Source organism: Gopherus evgoodei, chromosome 3 (assembly GCF_007399415.2).
Source record: "Gopherus evgoodei ecotype Sinaloan lineage chromosome 3, rGopEvg1_v1.p, whole genome shotgun sequence".
Taxonomy (NCBI): Eukaryota; Metazoa; Chordata; order Testudines; family Testudinidae; genus Gopherus; species Gopherus evgoodei.
In genome coordinates, this window is record NC_044324.1 from 8561802 (window position 1) to 8580534 (window position 18733).

An 18733-nucleotide genomic window follows, 5' to 3' on the forward strand; every position below is an offset into this window, starting at 1 on the left:
TCATCTTAACAAGTTCATTGTGATATAGCAACATCGTAAATATCTAACTTAAAGGCAGTATTTTGTTGGTGGTTAAAAAAAAATTCAAGGCTTAGAAGTGCCACCCTATCCTGGTTCCTGCTAGACCACACAATACTACGAAGCTAGTGAGCTGCAGTATCCCCAATTTTCCCCTGCTTCATATTGCTTTGTAGAATTTATATACAAACAGCAGCGTTCTCATTTCTCCTCTGTTTTTCTTACTCTGCATAGAATTTATGAAGTACTTGTCAAACCATTCAAACTTTATAAGGCAACTATCTCTGTACTAAATAAAGACAATTCTTGTTTTATTAGCCTATGTTCAACTGTATTACTGTAAATATTCAAAATTTCACATTGTTTCAGCTACAGGATTCAAAGAGTCTTCAAGGAAAATTTTGAAAATGGTAGAATTTTTAAGCAAACTTAAATATGGTTAGGTGAATTGCCTTCAAACATCCAAAAATAATTTTAAAAGGGAGCAAGCACAAAAATACATCTCCCAGGTAAAGTTACAAGATAAGAGAACACAGGGCTTAGATTGTCTGCTACTCTGCATTTGTACAATGCCTAGCATTATGAGCTCCGATTCTTGGTTAGTACTTTGGCACTACCATAATAAACATGATTAATGATAACCATAATCACCACCATAATAATCAGGGGATATGGCTGCAAATGCAACTATTCTCTCTCCATAATGTTTTCCCCTTCCACTTTAAACCCGGTCATCAAAAGTTAGGGAGAAACACATCGCTGCCAGTATTGCTGCTTTCTATTTGCCAAGTGGGGCAGGGAGAGGTGTCATTTGTTTGTGCCCTTCCACTCTGTATCCCTGAGACATTTTACTCTCACAGCAGCAAATCCCTGGATCAAACTCGATTTAACATTACTCAATTTACTAGATATGTGGTTCAATATAGCAGACTGCACTTGCCCTGCCTCAAAGCAATTACTTCTTACTGCAGCTTCTAACTTTTCTTGTCAGTGAAAATATGCCCTCTGCAATTCCACATGTGGAAGTATGTGAAAATGGCTTGTAAATTACATGCTGCCTCTTACTAAGATACAGCACAGCCTCATATAATAAGCACAAAGAGCTTGGTACCTGATCAAATCTTGTGGCAAAGAGATTGAGAGAAGTCACTATTCCACCATTTGGGCCCAGACCATATCTGGACACACAGCTCAGGAAAGAAGGTTACAGAAATGTTAATAGGTTTTTTTTCCCAAACCTGGTACTACTTGCTTGTTTACATAGGTGTCTGGCATACTCTTGAACTAACAGTAACAAGTAAATTTAAGGTTCTGCATGCCAGTAATATGTTTTAACATTTTTAGAAGGTCTCTTTCTATAAAAGTCTATAATATATAACTAAACTATTCTTGTATGTAAAGTAAATAAGGTTTTTAAAATGTTTAAGAAGCTTCATTTAAAATTAAATTAAAATGTACAGCCCCCCGGACCGGTGGCCAGGACCTGGGCAGTGTGAGTGCCACTGAAAATCAGCTTGCGTGCCGCCTTAGGCACACGTGCCATAGGTTGCCTACCCCTAGCCTACATCCTCTGGTGTTCCACAGGTTGACTGTGTGTTGTGTGAAAAAATACTTCCTCTTGTTTGTTTTAAACCTGCTGCCTATTAATTTCACTTGGTGACCCTTGTTCTTGGGTTACGAGAAGCAGCAAATAACACTTCCTTATTTACTTTCTCCACACCAGTCATGATTTTATAGACATCTATCATATCCTCCCTTACTCATCTCTTTTCCAAGATGAAAAGTCCCATTCTTATTAATCTCTCTCATATAGAAGCTGTTACATACCCCTTATAATTTTTGTTGTCTTTTTCTGAATCTATTCCATCACAGGAGCAGCCAACAAGCAAACCAAAGCCCTTGTTTTCCAACCCACCCAGGCCAACCAGTATCCTGGTTTAAATTCTCACGGTCTCTGGCTACATTTTACCCATGAGCAACCTCAAATCCCTACCCTCTCTGTTTTCGCCTGTGTACAGAGATGGTAGTCTGTAGGAGTTGAGTATGAAGAGGTGATCTTAAGCAAAGGAAAAGGATACTGTTTCATGACTTCTTTGTACTTCACTGTGTCTCTGATATCTAAAAAAGAATAAAGTGATAAAGTCACAACTGAATAAATTATAGTAATTTGATGAGCGGGGAAAGACAGCTCCCCAGGTGTAAGAATTCCCCCTACCCTCCCTGCCTCAATGAAGGAAGCCAGTACATGTGGGACTAGTTTCATAAAAGACTTTAATGCTTCATCAACACTAGCCACCCTCACCATACCTGTAAAACATCAGATCGATACACGAGACCTTCAAGTAGTTTACATGTTTGACAATCACTGTTTGGTTTAGATTTGCTATCAGCAGGGCTGGATCCAGATACAATGGTGAACAAAACATGTGTATTTATCTGAACAGTGAGGTATCCAACACTCTTGAGAGCTGTAAAGTGGGGTTCTCAAACTTCATTGCATCGTAACCCCCTTCTGACAACAAAAACTACTACACAACACCAAGAGAAGGAACTAAAGCTTGAGTCCAACCAAGCTCCACCCAGAGGTTTCAGCCCCAGACAAGGGGACTGTAACCTGAGACCCAGTGCCCAGGGCAGAAGTATTCGAGTTTTGACTTCAGCCCCGGGCAGTAGGGCTTGGGTTTCGGCTTTAGCCCTGGACCCCAGAAAGCCTAAGCCAGTCCTGTTAACCCCATTAAAACAGGGTCCCGACCCACAGTTTGTGGAAAGCAACAATTTGTATTTCTCTATTGCACTGTTCACTTGTAATCCTCTAAATACGCCTGTCATCTAGCACTGCAAACCCTTTGCTATCAACGCTCCCTCCCTTTGCCCACTGTGTTTCTCACTCTCTTTTTCTAACCTCTCTTTTCATTTTTCAGCCAGCCATCATCCACTCCCTGTACTCTCCTGTTCACATTCTTTTGTTACCACAATATCATCTCTTCCCCATTTCACAGAAATACAGGAATTACCAGGATGGATCAGACCAGTAGTTTATTTTAGTCCAGTCACACACATCTGCCTGTAGTCAATGCCACATACTTTACAGAAAGATACACAACACCCCATAGTTGACAGTTATGGAATAATATGCACAGGGGGAAGTTTCTTCCAACTCTATTTAGATTTTAAATTCTTCTGGCCAGCAACATCTGTTATATCTGGGTTCTGAGTGCTATGGAAACAACATCTAGTCCATATGCCTAAAACAGAACATGGCTGTTCCCAGTGATTAAAAGAGACTGAAATAGAAGGGAGAGCTGATATGTAGTATTCCCTTACTCAAACCAGGAAAAGGAAGTCAGAAAACTTCACTCCCTTACACTGTAGAGGGCAACCTGGGATTAAAATATCCTCCAATGCTCTGTTTAGTCCAATCTGAATATCATAAATGAAGGGCATATCAAATTCTCATCAAGTACTTCTTGATATGAAGTTGATATTTTTTGCTTTTCCAGTTTCAAAGTTGAAAATCTTGCTCACTCATGTCCCCTTCTGCAATTCCTTCCACGACATCCCTTAAAAATAGAATGCTCTTCTCTGAACTATTTTTAAAGAGTATTAGTCTTGTCCTTCAGCTTCCTCTGTCAAGACTCCTTCTGTGATTCACAAAGGAAGTCACAACTTGAAAATGGCTAGACTAAGTGGCAACTGCCAAAAAGTGGTGGGGAGAGATAGCTCTGGGGTTGGAGCATTGGCCTGCTAAACTCAGGGTTGTGAGTTCAATCCTTGAGGGGGCCACTTAGAGATCTGGGGCAAAAATCAGTACTTGGTCCTGCTACTGAAGGCAGGGGGTTAGACTTGATGACCTTTCAAGGTCCCTTCCAGTTCTAGGGCAATTATTACTTATTTATAACTAATATTTATAAATAAAAGAGAAAGCTTTCAAATGCTTCAGAACCACCGCATATTACTACTACTCTTAGCCTTCATTCCTCATTCGCTCCATTGTTTGTTGCAACTTCTTCCAAATTAGACAGCAAACTTTCCAAACCAGGGGCTGTTTACCTGAGCATCTGTACCATGCCCAGAACAATGGGATTCCAATCCTAACTAGAGTCCTTAGTTGCTAATACAATGTAAAAAATAAACCAACTCTTTTCTCCCTAGTTACGCCCTGTTAGCCTACCCTAAATATATCCCCAGCTTAGAATTCAGACTCTTCCAACAGAAGAAACAACCCTATCTCCTAGAACTGGAAGTGACCTTGAAAGGTCATCATGTCCAGCCCCCTGCCTTCACTAGCAAGACCAATTACTGATTTTTGCCCCCGATTGCCCTCTCAAGGATTGAACTCACAATCCTGGGTTTAGCAGGCCAGTGCTCAAACCACTGAGCTATCCCTCCCACCCAGTCAGCCAACTACTTCACAGCATCTAACTTCCCATTTCTGAACAAAGATATACAAAAATTACAAAAGTATTGCAAATACAGTGAATTACACATCTAGTAAATTTTGTATCTATGTTTTTAACTAGCAAACTCAGTATTCATCACAACCTGCCTACAACCCAGAGCCCTCTCAATTGGACAAGGCACACAGACAGCACTACTAGATAAATCTTTCATGGGTAAGGAAAGAAAGAGAAAGAGCTCATTCTGCTCAACCCTCCACTGCATGTGACATTATGAACTGCGAGGTGCTAGACTCGCCTTAGAAACGTGATTGGGATGAACAAATAGGCTCAGTAGTCAGAGGAGTCTGTATATTAAGCCAGCAATTATTAGCCCTGACTCAGCACTTCCTATAACAGGGTTGCATGAAAGGGCATCAGCAGAGATTCACAAAAGCGCATCAGCCGCACGGGCCGGAGAGCGCAGCGCAGCGCGAGCTACTCACCGATGTTGGCTGGAAAGGGGAGCTCGCGCACAGCGGGGTCCAGGTTGATGACGTAGGGCGGGGAATTCTGGCTGTGCAAATGAGCAGTGAGCCTCTGAGGAGAAGAGGGAGAAAGTGAAGGAAAGGAGGAGACCTCGCTTCCCCTCCCCCCGCAGACACCTGCCCCCCGGGCCCGAGAGGGGGCCCCTCCCCCGGGTCTAATCTCATCACCTGCACCAGGGTGGTTTTCCCAGAGCCCGCCATGCCCAGCACCAGCACGCACACCGGCGGGGCCGAAGACTCGGAGCCGGCTCCTGCCGGCGCCCCCTCTGCAGCCGCCGCCATCTTGTAATGCCCCTTCCGCTTCCGGAGCAGATCGAAAAGCGCTTCCGGTCGGGAGCGGAGTGTAAGCGCCGGGGCGGGATTCGGGAAAGAAAGCGACTGGCTCCGGGGCTGGCTGCCCTGCCGCCCCCAGCACGGCATCGTGTCCTCTGCCAGCCCACAGGCCTTCTCCCAGGAGCGTCCCGGCGCCGCACGTGCGATGGGCAGCAGGGTCCTGACCGCCCTTTGGAAGGGATGTGGCCGTGCGGGAGCAGGCAGCACGACGAGTGTGCGTGTCTTGGGGGTGGGGTAACCCATCCAGCGGGTGCACGAGTAGTTGGGGCCCTTGAATGCAAGGGAGTCTCGTGGGTCTGGGTCTATTGGCCAGGAGTGTGCGCTACCTGTGGAAAGACAGGAAGGTGACATTGGGGAAGGGGAAGAAAGCAGACCTGAGAGGAAAGGGAAGGAGGAATTCCATGAAAGATCAGGAGAGGAGAGGAAGATAAATTCATTCAAAGATTCTAAGGCCAAAATGGATTATTGTGAGCATCTATGTAAGAGCGACCATACCACGTCAGACTGATGGTCCATCTAGACCAGTATCCTGTCTTCTGAGGATGCCCATGCCCGGTTCCAGATACTTCAGAGGGAATGAACAAAACAGGGCAATGTATTGAGTGATCCACTCCCATCATCCACTACCTGCTTCTAGCAGTCAGAGGTTTAGGGACACCCAGAGCATGGATTACATCCTTGACCATCTTGGCTAGTAGCCACTGTTGGACCTATCCTGTATAATGTTTCTATTTTTTTTTAATTCAGTTATACTTTTGCCCTTCACAACATTTCCTGGCAATGAGTTCCATGGGTTGACTGTGTGTTGTATAAAGAAGTACTTCCATTTGTTTTAACCCAGCCTATTTATTTCATTGGGTGACACCTGGTTCTTGTGTTATGTGAAGGGGTAACACTTCCTTATTTACTTTCTCCACACCAGTCATGGTTTTATAGAGCTCTATAATATATCAGCTCAGTCATCTTTTCCAAATTGAACAGTCCAAGTCTTTTTAATCTCTCCTAACAGAGAAGCTGATCTATGCTCCTAATCATTTTTGTTGCCCTTCTCTATACTTTTTCCAATTCTAATATGTCTTTTTTGAGATGGGGTGAACAGAACTGTATGCCTTATTCCAGATGTGGGAGTGCAGTGGATTTATTTAGTGGCATTATGATATTTTCTGGCTTGTTATCTCTTTCCTAATGGTTTCTAGGATTCTGTTAGCTTTTTTGACTACCATTGCAAATTGAGCAGATATTTTTGGAGAACTATCATAAATGACTCCACGATCTTTCTCTTGGGTGATAACTCACTTAGACCCCATAATTTTGTATGTATATTGAGATTGTTTTCCATTGTGCATTACTTTGCATTTATGAATATTGAATTTAATCTGCCATTTTGTTGCCCAGTCACCCAGTTTTGTGAGATCCCTTTGTAACTCTTCACAATCTGCTTTGAATTTAATTGTTAAAAATGTATGCCTTATTTCCAGTCTGAATTTGTTTATCTTTAACGTCTGTCCATTGGGTCATGGTATGCCTTTCTCTGATAAACTGAAGAGCCCATTGTTAAATATCTGTTATCCATATATGATAGAGCTCTATACTTAAACTATAATCAAATCACCCCTTAGCTTTCCCTTTGTTAAGATAAATAGATTGAGTTCCTTGAATCTATAACTATGAGGCATGTTTTTACTCCTTTAATCATTGTCATGGTTCTTCTCTGAACTCACTCCAATTTATTAACATCCTTCTTGAATTGTGGGCACCAGAAAGGGACACAGGATTCTAATAGTGGTCATACTAGTGCCAAATACAGACATAAAATAACCTCTCTATCCCTACTCGAAATTCCCCCATTTATGCATTCCGGAATCACATTAGATCTTTTGGCCATAGCATCACGCTGAGAGCTCATGTTCAGCTGATTATCCACTATAACCCCCAAATCTTTGTAAAAGTCACTGCTTCCAAGGATAGAGTCTCCCATCCTGTACATATGGCCTACATTCTTTGTTCCCAGATGCATATATTACATTTAGCTGTATTAAAACACATTGTTTTCCTGTGCCATTTACCAAGTGATCTAGATTGCTCTGAATCAGTGACCTGCTCTCTTCATTATTTACCATTTCCCCAATTTTTATGTTTTCTTTCAGGTCATTAATAAAAATGTTAAATAGTGTAGGTCCAAGAATCAATCCTGTAAGGGCCCCCTGGAAACAGATCTGCTTGATGACAATTCCCTGTTTACAATTACTTATTGAGACCTATCAGTTAGCCAGTTTTTAATCCATTTAATGTATGCCAGGTTCATTTTATATAGTTCTAATTTTCTAGTCAAAATATTGTGTAGTACCAAGTCAAGCACCTTACAGAAGAAGCCTATTATATTATATAAGCACTATTATGTTTATCAATCAAATTTGTAATTCATCAAAAAAAGATATCTAGTTAATTTGACAGGATCTATTTTCCATAAACCCATGTTGATTTGTATTAGTTACATTACCCTCCCTTAGTTCTCTATCAATCAATCAGTCCTGTATCAGCCACTCCATTATCTTGTCAGGCTGACAGTCTCTAATTAACCTGGGTCACCCCATTTACCCTTTTAAAAAATTAGCTTTTTTCCAGTTGTCTGGAACTTTTTCAGTGCTCACAGACTGATTGAAAATCATTAGTACTGGTCCAGCGAGCTCCGCTGCAAGCACCTTTAAAACTCTTGGAAGCAAGTTATCTGGACCTGCAGATTTTAAAATGTCTAGCCTCTGTTTAACACCCTCCAGAAATACTAGTGGAATGGAAAGAGTGTTATCACCATATGATGAGACAGCATCATCTTTTTTTTATCCCAGATACAGAAGATAAATATTTATTGAGACTTAATCTGAAGGGGAAAAAATCCTAAAGAAGGGGAAGGGAGATTAGGGTCTGTCAAGGTATTATTCCCACTTTGAATTTTAGCGTCCAGAAAGTGGGGACCTGCATGTACCCTCCTAAGCTTAATTCCTAGCTTAGATCTGATAATGCTGCCACCAACCAAAAATATAGTGTTTTGGTACATTCCTGTTTCCCCAAAATCTTCCCTGGGGGACCCAAGACCCAAACCCCTTGGGTCTTAAAAAAAGAGAAATAAACCATTCCTCCTCCTTTCCCTCCTCCCAGACTTTCCCCTCCCTGGGGTATCCTGAGAGATCACTGTGATCCAAACTCCTTGAATCTTAACACAGAGAGGAATTAACCTTTCCCCCCACCCTTCTTTCCCCCCACCACTCCCTGGTGAGTTCAGACCCAATCCCCTTGGGTCTTACACAAGGAAAAAAATCAATCAGGTTCTTAAAAAGGAAAGCTTTTAATTAAAGAAAGAAAAAAGTAAAAATTATCTCTGTAAAATCAAGATGGAAAATGTTACAGGGTCTTCAAATCATATAGACTAGAGGGACTTCCTCCCCCTTAGCCTAAGATACAAGTTACAGCAAACAGAGGTAAAATTCCTTCCAGCAAAATACACATTTGCAAATAAAGAAAACAAACAAAAGTCTAATCCACCTTCTAGCTAGTACTTACTATTTTGAACATGAGAGACTGTTTCAGAAAGTTTGAAGAAACCTGGTTGCACGTCTGGCCTCTCTCAGCCCCAAGAGAGAACAAAGAACAACACAAACAGCACAAAACAAAGACTTCCCTCCACCAAGATTTGAAAGTATCTTGTCCCCGGATTGGTCCTTTGGTCTGGTGTCAGCCAGGTTCACTGAGCTTGTTAACCCTTTACAGGTAAAAGAGACATTAACCCTTAACTATCTGTTTATGACAGGGTCCTAGAGAGAAAAATCAGAGTGAAGGAAACAGACAAGGAGACCAAGGCAATGAGGAGAGGCTGAAAAATTTTCACTTGTCCATTTAATGCCAAAAGAAGAAAGTGGAAATATAAACGGTTGACTTAATACAAATAGACTTAGCACAACTCCTAAAACAACCTCTAGACCAGGGATAGGCAGCCTATGGCACGTGTGCCAAAGGCAGCATATGAACTGATCTTCAGTGGCACTCACACTGCCTGGGTCCTGGCCACTGGTCCGAGGGGGCTCTGAATTTTAATTTAATTTTAAATGAAGCTTCTTAAACATTTTATAAATCTTATTTACTTTACATACAACAATAGTTTAGTTATATATTATAGATTTAGAGAAAGAGACCTTCTAAAAAAGTTAAAATGTATTACTGGCATGCAAAACCTTAAATTAGAGTGAATAAATGAAAACTTGGCATGCCACTTCTGAAAAGTTGCTGACCCCTGCTCTAGACTCTCCTCAGTTTACCAGTGTGTGAATGCTAGACTTTGTCTAAGTAAGATTTAAAGATGTATGTTAGCTAATATGCTGGGACTTCTCCTTTGGTTTTAAGGCAACCAATTTATTTTCACTGCTTTGTTTACACTAGTCTTTTTTCTAAGGTTCTTGAAATAGAGAAGTATTATTATCCCCATTTACAAATGGGGAACTGAGGCACAGATAGGCTAAGTGACTTGCTCAAGGTTACACAGGAAGTCTCTGGTGGAGCAGAGAATTGATTTCAAGTCTCTCAAACCTTAGGCTTGTGCTTCAATCATTAAACTATCCTATAACACATTAGCTAGCATGGGAGGTTTAGGTTGGATACTAGGAAAAACTTCCTGTCAGGGTGGTTAAGCAATGTAATAAATTGCCTAGGGAGGTTGTGGAATCTCCATCATTAGAGATTTTTAAAAGCAGATTAGACAGACAGGGATGGTCTAAATCAGAGGTCTCAAACTCCCAGCCTGTGGGCCATCTGCAGCTGAGAATCTCCCCAATGTGGCCTGCGGGGCTCCAGCAATTTTGGGGCCAGGTCTCTCCCTTGACTCCACCTGGCGTCCCGGGCCGCTCCCTTAGCAATTTAAAATGGCCCAGGACCCCACTCACCACCAGCAGCGCAACGGAGTTGAGCGGCTTCTGCCTGCTCACTGCACGGGTCTGCCAGCCCCTCGTTGTGGCCCTGGGGCAGGGCTGCACCTCTGCGTGCTGCCACCATCCTGAGTGCCTCTGCGGCCAATGGGAAGCTGTGGGGGTTGTGTTTGGGGGCAGCAGCTTGTGGAGGCCCCCTAGCCTGGCCGCACCCTACCTTGGAGCTCCAGGTAAGCGCCACACACCCTGACCCCCTCCAGGAGCCTGTACCCCCTCCCCTTTCCCACACATCCCCTTCTGCTCCCAGATTCCCTCCCAGAGCCTGCACCCCTCCTGCTCCTAAACTCCCTCCCAGAGCCTGCAACCCCACCCCATCCTCCTTCTGCACCCCCTGCCCCATCCCAGAGCCTGCACTTAGCACCCAAACTCCATCCCAGAGCTTGCACCCGACCCCCTCCCCCACCCAGACTCCGAGTCCAACCTCTCACCCCTTCTGCACCCAGACTCCCTCCCAGAGCCTGAACCCTGCACCCCAATCCCCTACCCCAGACCTCCTCCCCAACCCAAACTCCCTCCCAGAGTAGGGTGACCAGATAGCAACTGTGAAAAAATGGGACAGGGTGGGGGTAATAGGCGCCTATAGAAGAAAAGTCCCAAAAAACAGGACTGTCCCTATAAAAATGGGACATCTGGTCACCCTATCCCAGAACCAGGTGGGGGTGGAGTTTTGGGGGGGGCAGGTTCTGGGTGGCATGAGTGACATAATTGGCCCACTGGGAGGATTTGAGGACTGGCACTGGTCCTAAGGTACATTGAGTTTGAGACCCCTGGTCCAGATAATATTTAGTCCTACCAGGAGAGCAGGGGACTGGACTAAATGACCTCTTGAGGTCCCTTGCAGTCCTATATGATTCTATGTTCTAACAACACACTTCTAAATCAAACTAGATGATTACAATGGTCCTTTCTGGGTTTATAATCTAGGCCAGACAAACCATAAAGGACACAAATGGGAATGCAGGACCATTATGGTGACAGTTTGATGGCTACTCAAAAGATATGTCCTGAGTTTCTTGTTTCGGCAGGTGCTGCTCTAGTTGTGGGAGGGGGAGAAGTCAAATAAGCCGGAAGGAACAGGTGACCTTGCCATTCAGATGGCTCAGAAGCAGGGGCGGCTCTATAATATTTTTTGCCGCCCCAAGCACGGCTTTGGCAGCATTTCTGTAGGAGGTCTGCCGGCCACGCAGATTCAGCAGCGGTTCTGCGGGTGATCTGCTGGTCCTGCGCCTTCATTGTACTCGCCACTGAATTGCTGCCCAAACAGGCGAACCTACCGCAGAAACATCACCAAAGGTTGCCTGACTGCCCCCCGCGGCTTCCCGCCCCAGGCATGCGCTTGCTGCGCTGGTGCCTGGAGCCGCCCCTGCTCAGAAGGTGATTCAGTTGTAGTTCATGATTAGGAGACCACACAAGCAGCCTCTCTCTCCAGCTCCCATAACTCCACTCCTGGCACCCACTCCTGGCCTGCTCCTCCAGATGCCAATAGTAATTTTGGCTCAGTGAGCAATACTCACAGCTGGCCGCCTGCCTGGGCATGGCCAGCTAGCTGGGTTTTGAAGAGCTCACAGCAGTGGTGACTCCGAGGAGACGGCTTTCTTGAGGCTAGGCTAGGAAGGGCCTCAAGACAAAGGCCCGAAGCCTGTGTTTGACGCCACCAAGGGAGTCAACAGAATAAGGGAAAGGGGGCTGTGGGGCCAGCCATGCGCCAGGCATCAGAGGACGGGGTAAGGGGACCGGCACGGCAGGGGAAGCGGCCGGTCCCGCGCCGCCTGGGGCTGAGGTCACGCACACGCTTTCGCTCCTGCTCCTGCTCCTGCTCCTGCTCCTGCTTGGGGCTGGTCCACCAGAGCGGGAGGGGGCGCGGCACTCTCGGAAACGGCAGCTCCAGCGGAGGGTCTGACTCTATGGTTGAGGCGCGGTAAGATGATGTCACCGCGAGCCTTTTTGGGTCACGTGGGTGATCCCCGCTGTTTGCGAGTGGCGCAGAGCGATGAGGTGGTCGTGAGGCGCGCCATGTGGAGCGACGGTTGTTCGGTAAGTGCTTGTTGCTCGCCCCCTCCCCACTTCAGGCAGCTCAGCCTCCCTCTCCCCGCGCTGTGCTCGGCGCCGGTCCGGGGGCAAGTGGCAGCCCCTAGCTGAGCTCGTCCCGCCAGCTCCCTCCCTTTGTGCCCCACTGACTTGTGCCTTGTGTCATACTGGGCTGTGAGCTCTCCAGGGCAGGGGCCAGGGCTGCCCAGACGATTCAGGGGGCCCGGGACAAAGCAATTTTGGGGGCCTCTTCCATAAAAAACGTTGTAATACTATAAAATACTATATTGTGGGAGCCTGGGGCAAATTGCCCCACTTGCCCCCCCCCGGCAGCCTTGGCAGGGGCTGTCTCCGTGTCCGGGGTGGGGCTGGCTCGAGTTACGGGCAGGGGCTGTGTCTGGGGAGGGGGGCAGCTCGAGTTACCCGCAGGGGTTGTCTCCTTGTCTGGGGGGCCTGGGCGTGTTCTCGGCCGGAAAGGGGCAGCTTGTCTCTGAAGGTGGGAAAGGCACAAACTACAAAACTTGTAAATAGAGACAACAGCCTATCCTCAGGTTACCTTTGATTCCACTTTAGTAGGTCTGCGTCCATCTGGTGTCTCTTGCTCTATACTTAGATTATAAATTCTCAGAGGTAGGGGAGCATGTCTTGTTCTGTGTTTGTGCAGGGCCTAGCACAGTGGGATCCTGGACCATGGCTAGGGCTCCTAGGCTCTATGTTACTATAGATAGTAACAGTCTATATTAGGAAACTGATCTAGTACAAGTTTGCTTGACTGTGCTAGAGATTGGTCCTATGCTTTGAGCTGCTGGAACCAGAAGAGCATTTGCCTGCATGCGAACATTTAAACTTCTTTCAAAGACAGTTCAGGCATTCAAGTGTTATAATGTTGCAGGGCATTGAAAATGAGGTGAGTCTAGACAGAGGTTGAATGTGACATGAAAGCCAGGTCCGCGCACAGATCACCTCAGAAAGGGACAGAGTGCTGGATGGATTGGAACTGAAGATTCAGGTTTTAGGGAGTTGTATGGTGGAACCAAAATGGCATTCATTCAGATCTTCTGAACCTGGTTAACTATAGAAACTAATAGAGTTTTAGCAGTGGGAATATACTTTTCCACACACAGCACATGGACTTTTGGTGCTGAGGCTGACTCCTTGTCCATGTGCATCTGTAAGCACCTTGATTAACTTCTCATCAGACACATAACTGCACTGGAATTGTTGATGGTTGTTAATTAAAAATACCTCTGCAAGATTCAAAGTGTTCAGGAGTGTGGATTTGATTTAAATCAAATTGATTTAAATCACTAGTCAGGAAGACACAATTTAATCAAGGATTTCTACATAAAAGTGCATTCTTGTTGGTTGTTATAACCTTAATATGTATTCTTCACAACTCAGAGATACATGTAGGTTTCATTTTTAGAAGGTACACACTATACATTTTTAAAGTGATTACTTTTGAAAACTTTTCAGATTAGTTTTATATCAGAAAATGAATGAATGAATGTTTGGTTATTTCATTTACCAAAAGTAGTTGAAACAGCTATTTATTAAGTCATTGGGAGGTGAACTATCTCCAATTCAACAGGTTAATCATTAATATTTGGAGGATTTTCTTGCCATGCGTTATTAGGAGGAGAACATTACCAGACAGACATTTAAATTGTTTTGTTTGCCGGAAGCTGGGATTGGGTGACGGCATGGATCAGCTGATGATAACCTTTCTGTTCATTCCCTTTGGGGCACTTGCCATTGGCCACCGTCAAGAGGACAGGATACTGGGTTTGATGGACCTTTGGTCTGAACCAGTATGGCCGTTCTTATGTTCTTATATTTAACTAAAACAAGAACATTATGTATTCTGGATTTTTTTCTTCAATAGTAAACATAATATTTTAACAACATACATATGAATTTTTTTAATTTAGTTAAACATTCAAGTTTTTTAAAATCAGATTTGTTTTGGTTAAAATTATATTAAACTAAAATAGTTAAATGAAATATTTTTAAAAAAAAATTAAATCTACTATGTCAGCCAGGTCAACATGAGAAACCTAAAATATTGGCTTCTGCAGCTGACTCAGTCTTCATTTTCCTGTTTGTTCATAATCTGGAAAAGAAAAACAAGCTTTCCTGCTTTTTCAGGTCCCACACAATTTCTCAATTTGGAATGAATTAGATCAAAGGAAGAAAATATTTTTTCTACACTGGCAGAAGAAGCTACTGCTGTTACAATGAGATTATCACTTCAACAGTCTCTGAATCCAAGCGCTTTAGTGACTTCCACCAGTTCACTGGTGTGACTTTCTTTAAAACGTCATCAGCAAACATATTTCTTGAATGGTTCACCCTTAGCTGTGAAGTTTATTATAGTTGGCATTATGGAGGGAAAATTGCTAGATGTCCATGTCATAGCCAACTCAGCCTCTTCAGCGGTTAAGATTTGACCCTGGTAAGGAGTGTTGAGAATATTTGCAAGAAAATGAGCTGGAGATAGTGCTTGTCCCATTCATTTTTTTAATGTTTGTAATTTAACTCTGTCATTGCATATTTCTCTTTTAAAGATCTCACTCAGTTTCTTCAAAATTTCAGCAGCTATTTCCCTGCATTTTGTTCAAGGCTACAGAAATAGGCTTCAGGGTACTCAGCAGGTGTTCAACATTTCTCTTAAGCCCAATGTTCAGAATTTTTGGCTGTGACAGTGCCATCTATTTTTTCATGATTTTGTTCACAAACTGTCATCAGATTAGGCGAGTTCATATAGTGCTCAGAACAGTCCACTACCGAGTTCCATTGCACATCTTATGGGAGAGGTAGCTTGGTTTCTCTCACTTTTTTCAGAGCAGCTGCTGCAAAGTGGTTGTTACAGAAGTATTTTGCAATGTCAGCAACATTAGCCTTTATTTCTGGAACGCTGAAGTCTTTGGCTAGGAGGTGCATCAAATGAGAATTGCAACCGTATGTTGTTAGCTTGGGACTCTATTCTAAATTTCTTCTAATCTTGGATACATTTGCAGCATTGTCTGTGACCAAGCTGTGTACTAGACATTTGCATTTTTTTCCCCACAGTTTATTGCTTTTGCTGCTGCTACTTGTAAGTATTCTGCTGTGTGTGCATTTCCTGATGTATCAATTGTTTCTGTAAGGAAGACATTCCCTTCTGTTGTCGCACAAGCACATACAACAGGATCATTGTGGTCATTGCTCCACCCATCAAGACTCAGGTTAACAATTTTACCCTCTAGACCTTTTGCACACTGCTCAATTTCTCTTTCATACACTTTATCCAGCAATTTGCCTGTGGCATCTGCTCTGTTGGGTGGACTGTATTCTGGTCTTAATGACTGAACCATGTTAATGAAGTGTGGGTTCTCAATCATAGAGAAAGGAGAGTTTGTTGCATAAACAAACCGGACATTGTTTTCATCAATTACCTCTTTTTGTAATCTGCTGGATCTTATCACAAATTCATCTATGGTTGTTTCTGGATGACGGAGAATTTTTTTTTTTTCCTTTTTGCTACGGGTAATATACTGTGGCTGTGTGACATACATGATGTGACTGAAACACTATCATTGGAAGATAACTCTGAAACTAAAGAAAATGATGGTGATCTTGAAGGTGGATAGTCTTCAGAATCCTATATGTTGAGGATGGATTCTCCTAAATAAAATTAGTCAATGCAGTTATTATTACCGTACTGCTCATTTAGTTTTACTCATTGCATTCACTGACACTTCGTACTACTTTAAAGGTGAAATTGTAAAAGGAAGATCTGCCTATTTCAGCTATTTATTTTTTATCACAACTGCATCTAAAACGATACCATAAAGTAACAACTATATTTTTTGCTCAAACATGAGAATTCAAGAATAGTCCAGAAGGGACACAGGCAGTCCTTAAGAAAGAAGTATGAAATAAAAAAGTTTACCAACTTGAAGATCCTGCATGTTCAGACATGTTCTTTTCATCATCTTCAACGCAGCTTCCTTCTGAGAAGGAACACTTCTCATGATGCTGTTTACATTTTGCATGCATGCCTGTCTTACCCACAGGTAGTGGAACTTGATTAAAATATTCCCAAACTGGGTCTCTTTTACAGCCAGCTGCCATTACAGGCTTTCCCTTCTAGTGAGAGAATGGCATGGTAGATTTCAAATCAATGAAGGCTACACTCAGAAAGACCTCAAGACTTGTGGAATATGCTGCTCAGACAGTTTCACTTTTGTTTCTGCTACCTGTCCCTCCCTTCTCACATTTATCTCCAGACTTTTCCATAGAATCATAGAATATCAGGGTTGGAAGGGACTTCAGGAGGTCATCTAGTCCAACCCCCTGCTCAAAGCAGGACCAATCCTCAACTAAATCGTCCCAGCCAGGGCTTTGTCAAGCCTGACCTTAAAAACCTCTAAGGAAGGAGATTTCACCACCTTCCTAGGGAACCCATTCCAGTGCTTCACCGTCCTCCTAGTGAAAAGTTTTTCCTAATATCCAACCTAAAGTTCCCCCACTGCAGCTTGAGACCATTACTCCTTGTTCTGTCATCTGCTATCACTGAGAGCAGTCTAGATCCATCCTCTTTGGAACCCTCTTTCATGTAGTTGAAAGCAGCTATCAAATCCCCCCTCATTCTTCTCTTCCGCAGAGTAAACAATGGCAGTTCCCTCAGCCTCTCCTCATAAGTCATGTGCTCCAGCCCCCTAATCATTTTTGTTGCCCTCCGCTGGACTCTCTCTAATTTTTCCACATCCTTCTTGTAGTGTGTGGCCCAAAAGGACACAGTACTCCAGATGAGGCCTCACCAATATCGAATAGAGGGGAATGATCACGTCCCTCGATCTGCTTGCAATGCCCCTACTTATACAGCCCAAAATACCTTAGCCTTCTTGGCAACAAGAGCACACTGTTGACTCATATCCAAATTCTTGTCCATTGTAACCCCTAGGTCCTTTTCTGCAGAACTGCTGCCTAGCCGCTCGGTCCCTAGTCTGTAACAGTGCATGGGATTCTTCCGTCCTAAGTGCAGGACTCTGCACTTGTCCTTGTTGAACCTCATCAGGTTTCTTTTGGCCCTATCCTCTAATTTGTCTAGGTCCCTCTGTATCCTATCCCTACCCTCTAACGTATCTACCACTCCTCCCAGTTTAGTTTCATCTGCAAACTTGCTGAGGGTGCAGTCCATGCCATCCTCCATATCGTTAATGAAGATATTGAACAAAACCAGTCCCAGGACCGACCCTTGGGGCACTCCGCTTGATACCGGCTAACAACTAGACATGGAGCCATTGATCACTACCCATTGAGCCCAATGAACTAGCCAGCTTTCTGTCTACCTTATAGTCCATTCATCCAGCCCATACTTTAACTTGGCGGCAAGAATACTGTGGGATGGTATCTTCCTGATAGTGTCTTCTGGACTGAGCACTGGATCCCATTGGGTAGATAGATTAATTTGGAACCCCATAAAATTGGGTCCCTAATCCATGAACTATTGGAACATATTTACAAAACTTTTCTTAAACATTACATGAATATATTGTCTCATACTATAGAATTAGAATTTATAATCTCTATTCCATGATGAAATATCTTTGAGCTATAATGTATTTTAATTAAAACTGTCTTTAACTGTGTTTTCCTCAAAAAGCATTTTTTCAAAAAAATCCAATTTTTTTAAAATCATTGGTTTTTATCCACCCTGGTATTCAGGGGACCCATAAGTTACATCCCATCCGGTGCCTAAATTTGTGTATTGTCTCTTTAGAATCTATGTACTTCTAACAAGGGACTTTGTCTACTTACCTTTCTTTAAGTATTTGGAAATTGGTTGGATATCAGTAAAATGAGGTTGGTGCCTGATACCTGGGTTATGGCCCTGCAGTGAAGATACTGTCTTTTTCATGTGCCTGCTTCTTGTTGGCATAATGGAAGCTTTTGTGCTTTTGTAACTGTAACCCCTTTGAGGTTTAGAGAGCATGGCCCCTTTAAATCTTTTTCCCAGGGGAGAGTAAGAAAAAAGGAGGGAAACCCCAGGGGGCAGTGCTGGAGCTCCAGGGAGAGAGGGAGGCAGTGAGCAGGCACTGGAAAAGTGAAGCAGGGAGAACCTATCAGAGGCCTGAGAAGGACAGGGCTGATCGGAGACAGCCCAGGACACGAGCCAGGAGGGGCACTGTGCCAGGGAGGTATCACCCGAGAAGGACAGGCCAGAGCTGGACCCAGTATCACGGCTGCCCAGAGCTGCATGGGGTTGTGAGTACTGGGGCTTGTGACTCTGCACTAGGAACAAGGAGGGAGGTTGTAGCTAGTTAAGTGGGAAGGTGGTCGCTCTGTGGGGCTTTGCAGAGAGCGACAGAAGAGGGCACCAGAGGAGTTTGCTGGGGAGAGTTCATTGGCACCAAAGACAACCAGGAGCACCCAAGACTCACCACTGGACTGGAACTTTGCTCAGGCCTCC

The 18733-nt window shown here is 43.9% G+C and overlaps 2 protein-coding genes across 10 annotated transcripts in view; one reads left to right on the top strand and one right to left on the bottom strand.

Annotated features, from left to right (window-relative positions):
* Positions 1 to 6072, bottom strand: part of GPN1 (GPN-loop GTPase 1) — a 69321-nt gene extending 63249 nt beyond the window's left edge. For both annotated transcript variants that reach the window (XM_030554935.1, XM_030554936.1), the window contains exons 1-4: positions 5111 to 6072; positions 4901 to 4994; positions 2097 to 2136; positions 1130 to 1196 (exon numbers count right to left, since the gene is read on the bottom strand). In XM_030554935.1, the coding sequence (XP_030410795.1) occupies positions 1130 to 1196; positions 2097 to 2136; positions 4901 to 4994; positions 5111 to 5626 (717 nt within the window). In that variant the 5' untranslated portion in view covers positions 5627 to 6072. The remainder of the gene's footprint in view (positions 1 to 1129; positions 1197 to 2096; positions 2137 to 4900; positions 4995 to 5110) is intronic.
* A 6128-nt stretch (positions 6073 to 12200) lies between these two features.
* Positions 12201 to 18733, top strand: part of ZNF512 (zinc finger protein 512) — an 89110-nt gene continuing 82577 nt past the window's right edge. For 7 of the 8 annotated variants that reach the window (XM_030554928.1, XM_030554927.1, XM_030554932.1 and 4 more), the window contains exon 1: positions 12201 to 12282. In XM_030554928.1, coding sequence (XP_030410788.1) covers positions 12262 to 12282 — 21 coding nt within the window. In that variant the 5' untranslated portion in view covers positions 12201 to 12261. The remainder of the gene's footprint in view (positions 12283 to 18733) is intronic. The other variant, XM_030554933.1, reaches the window with a different exon arrangement.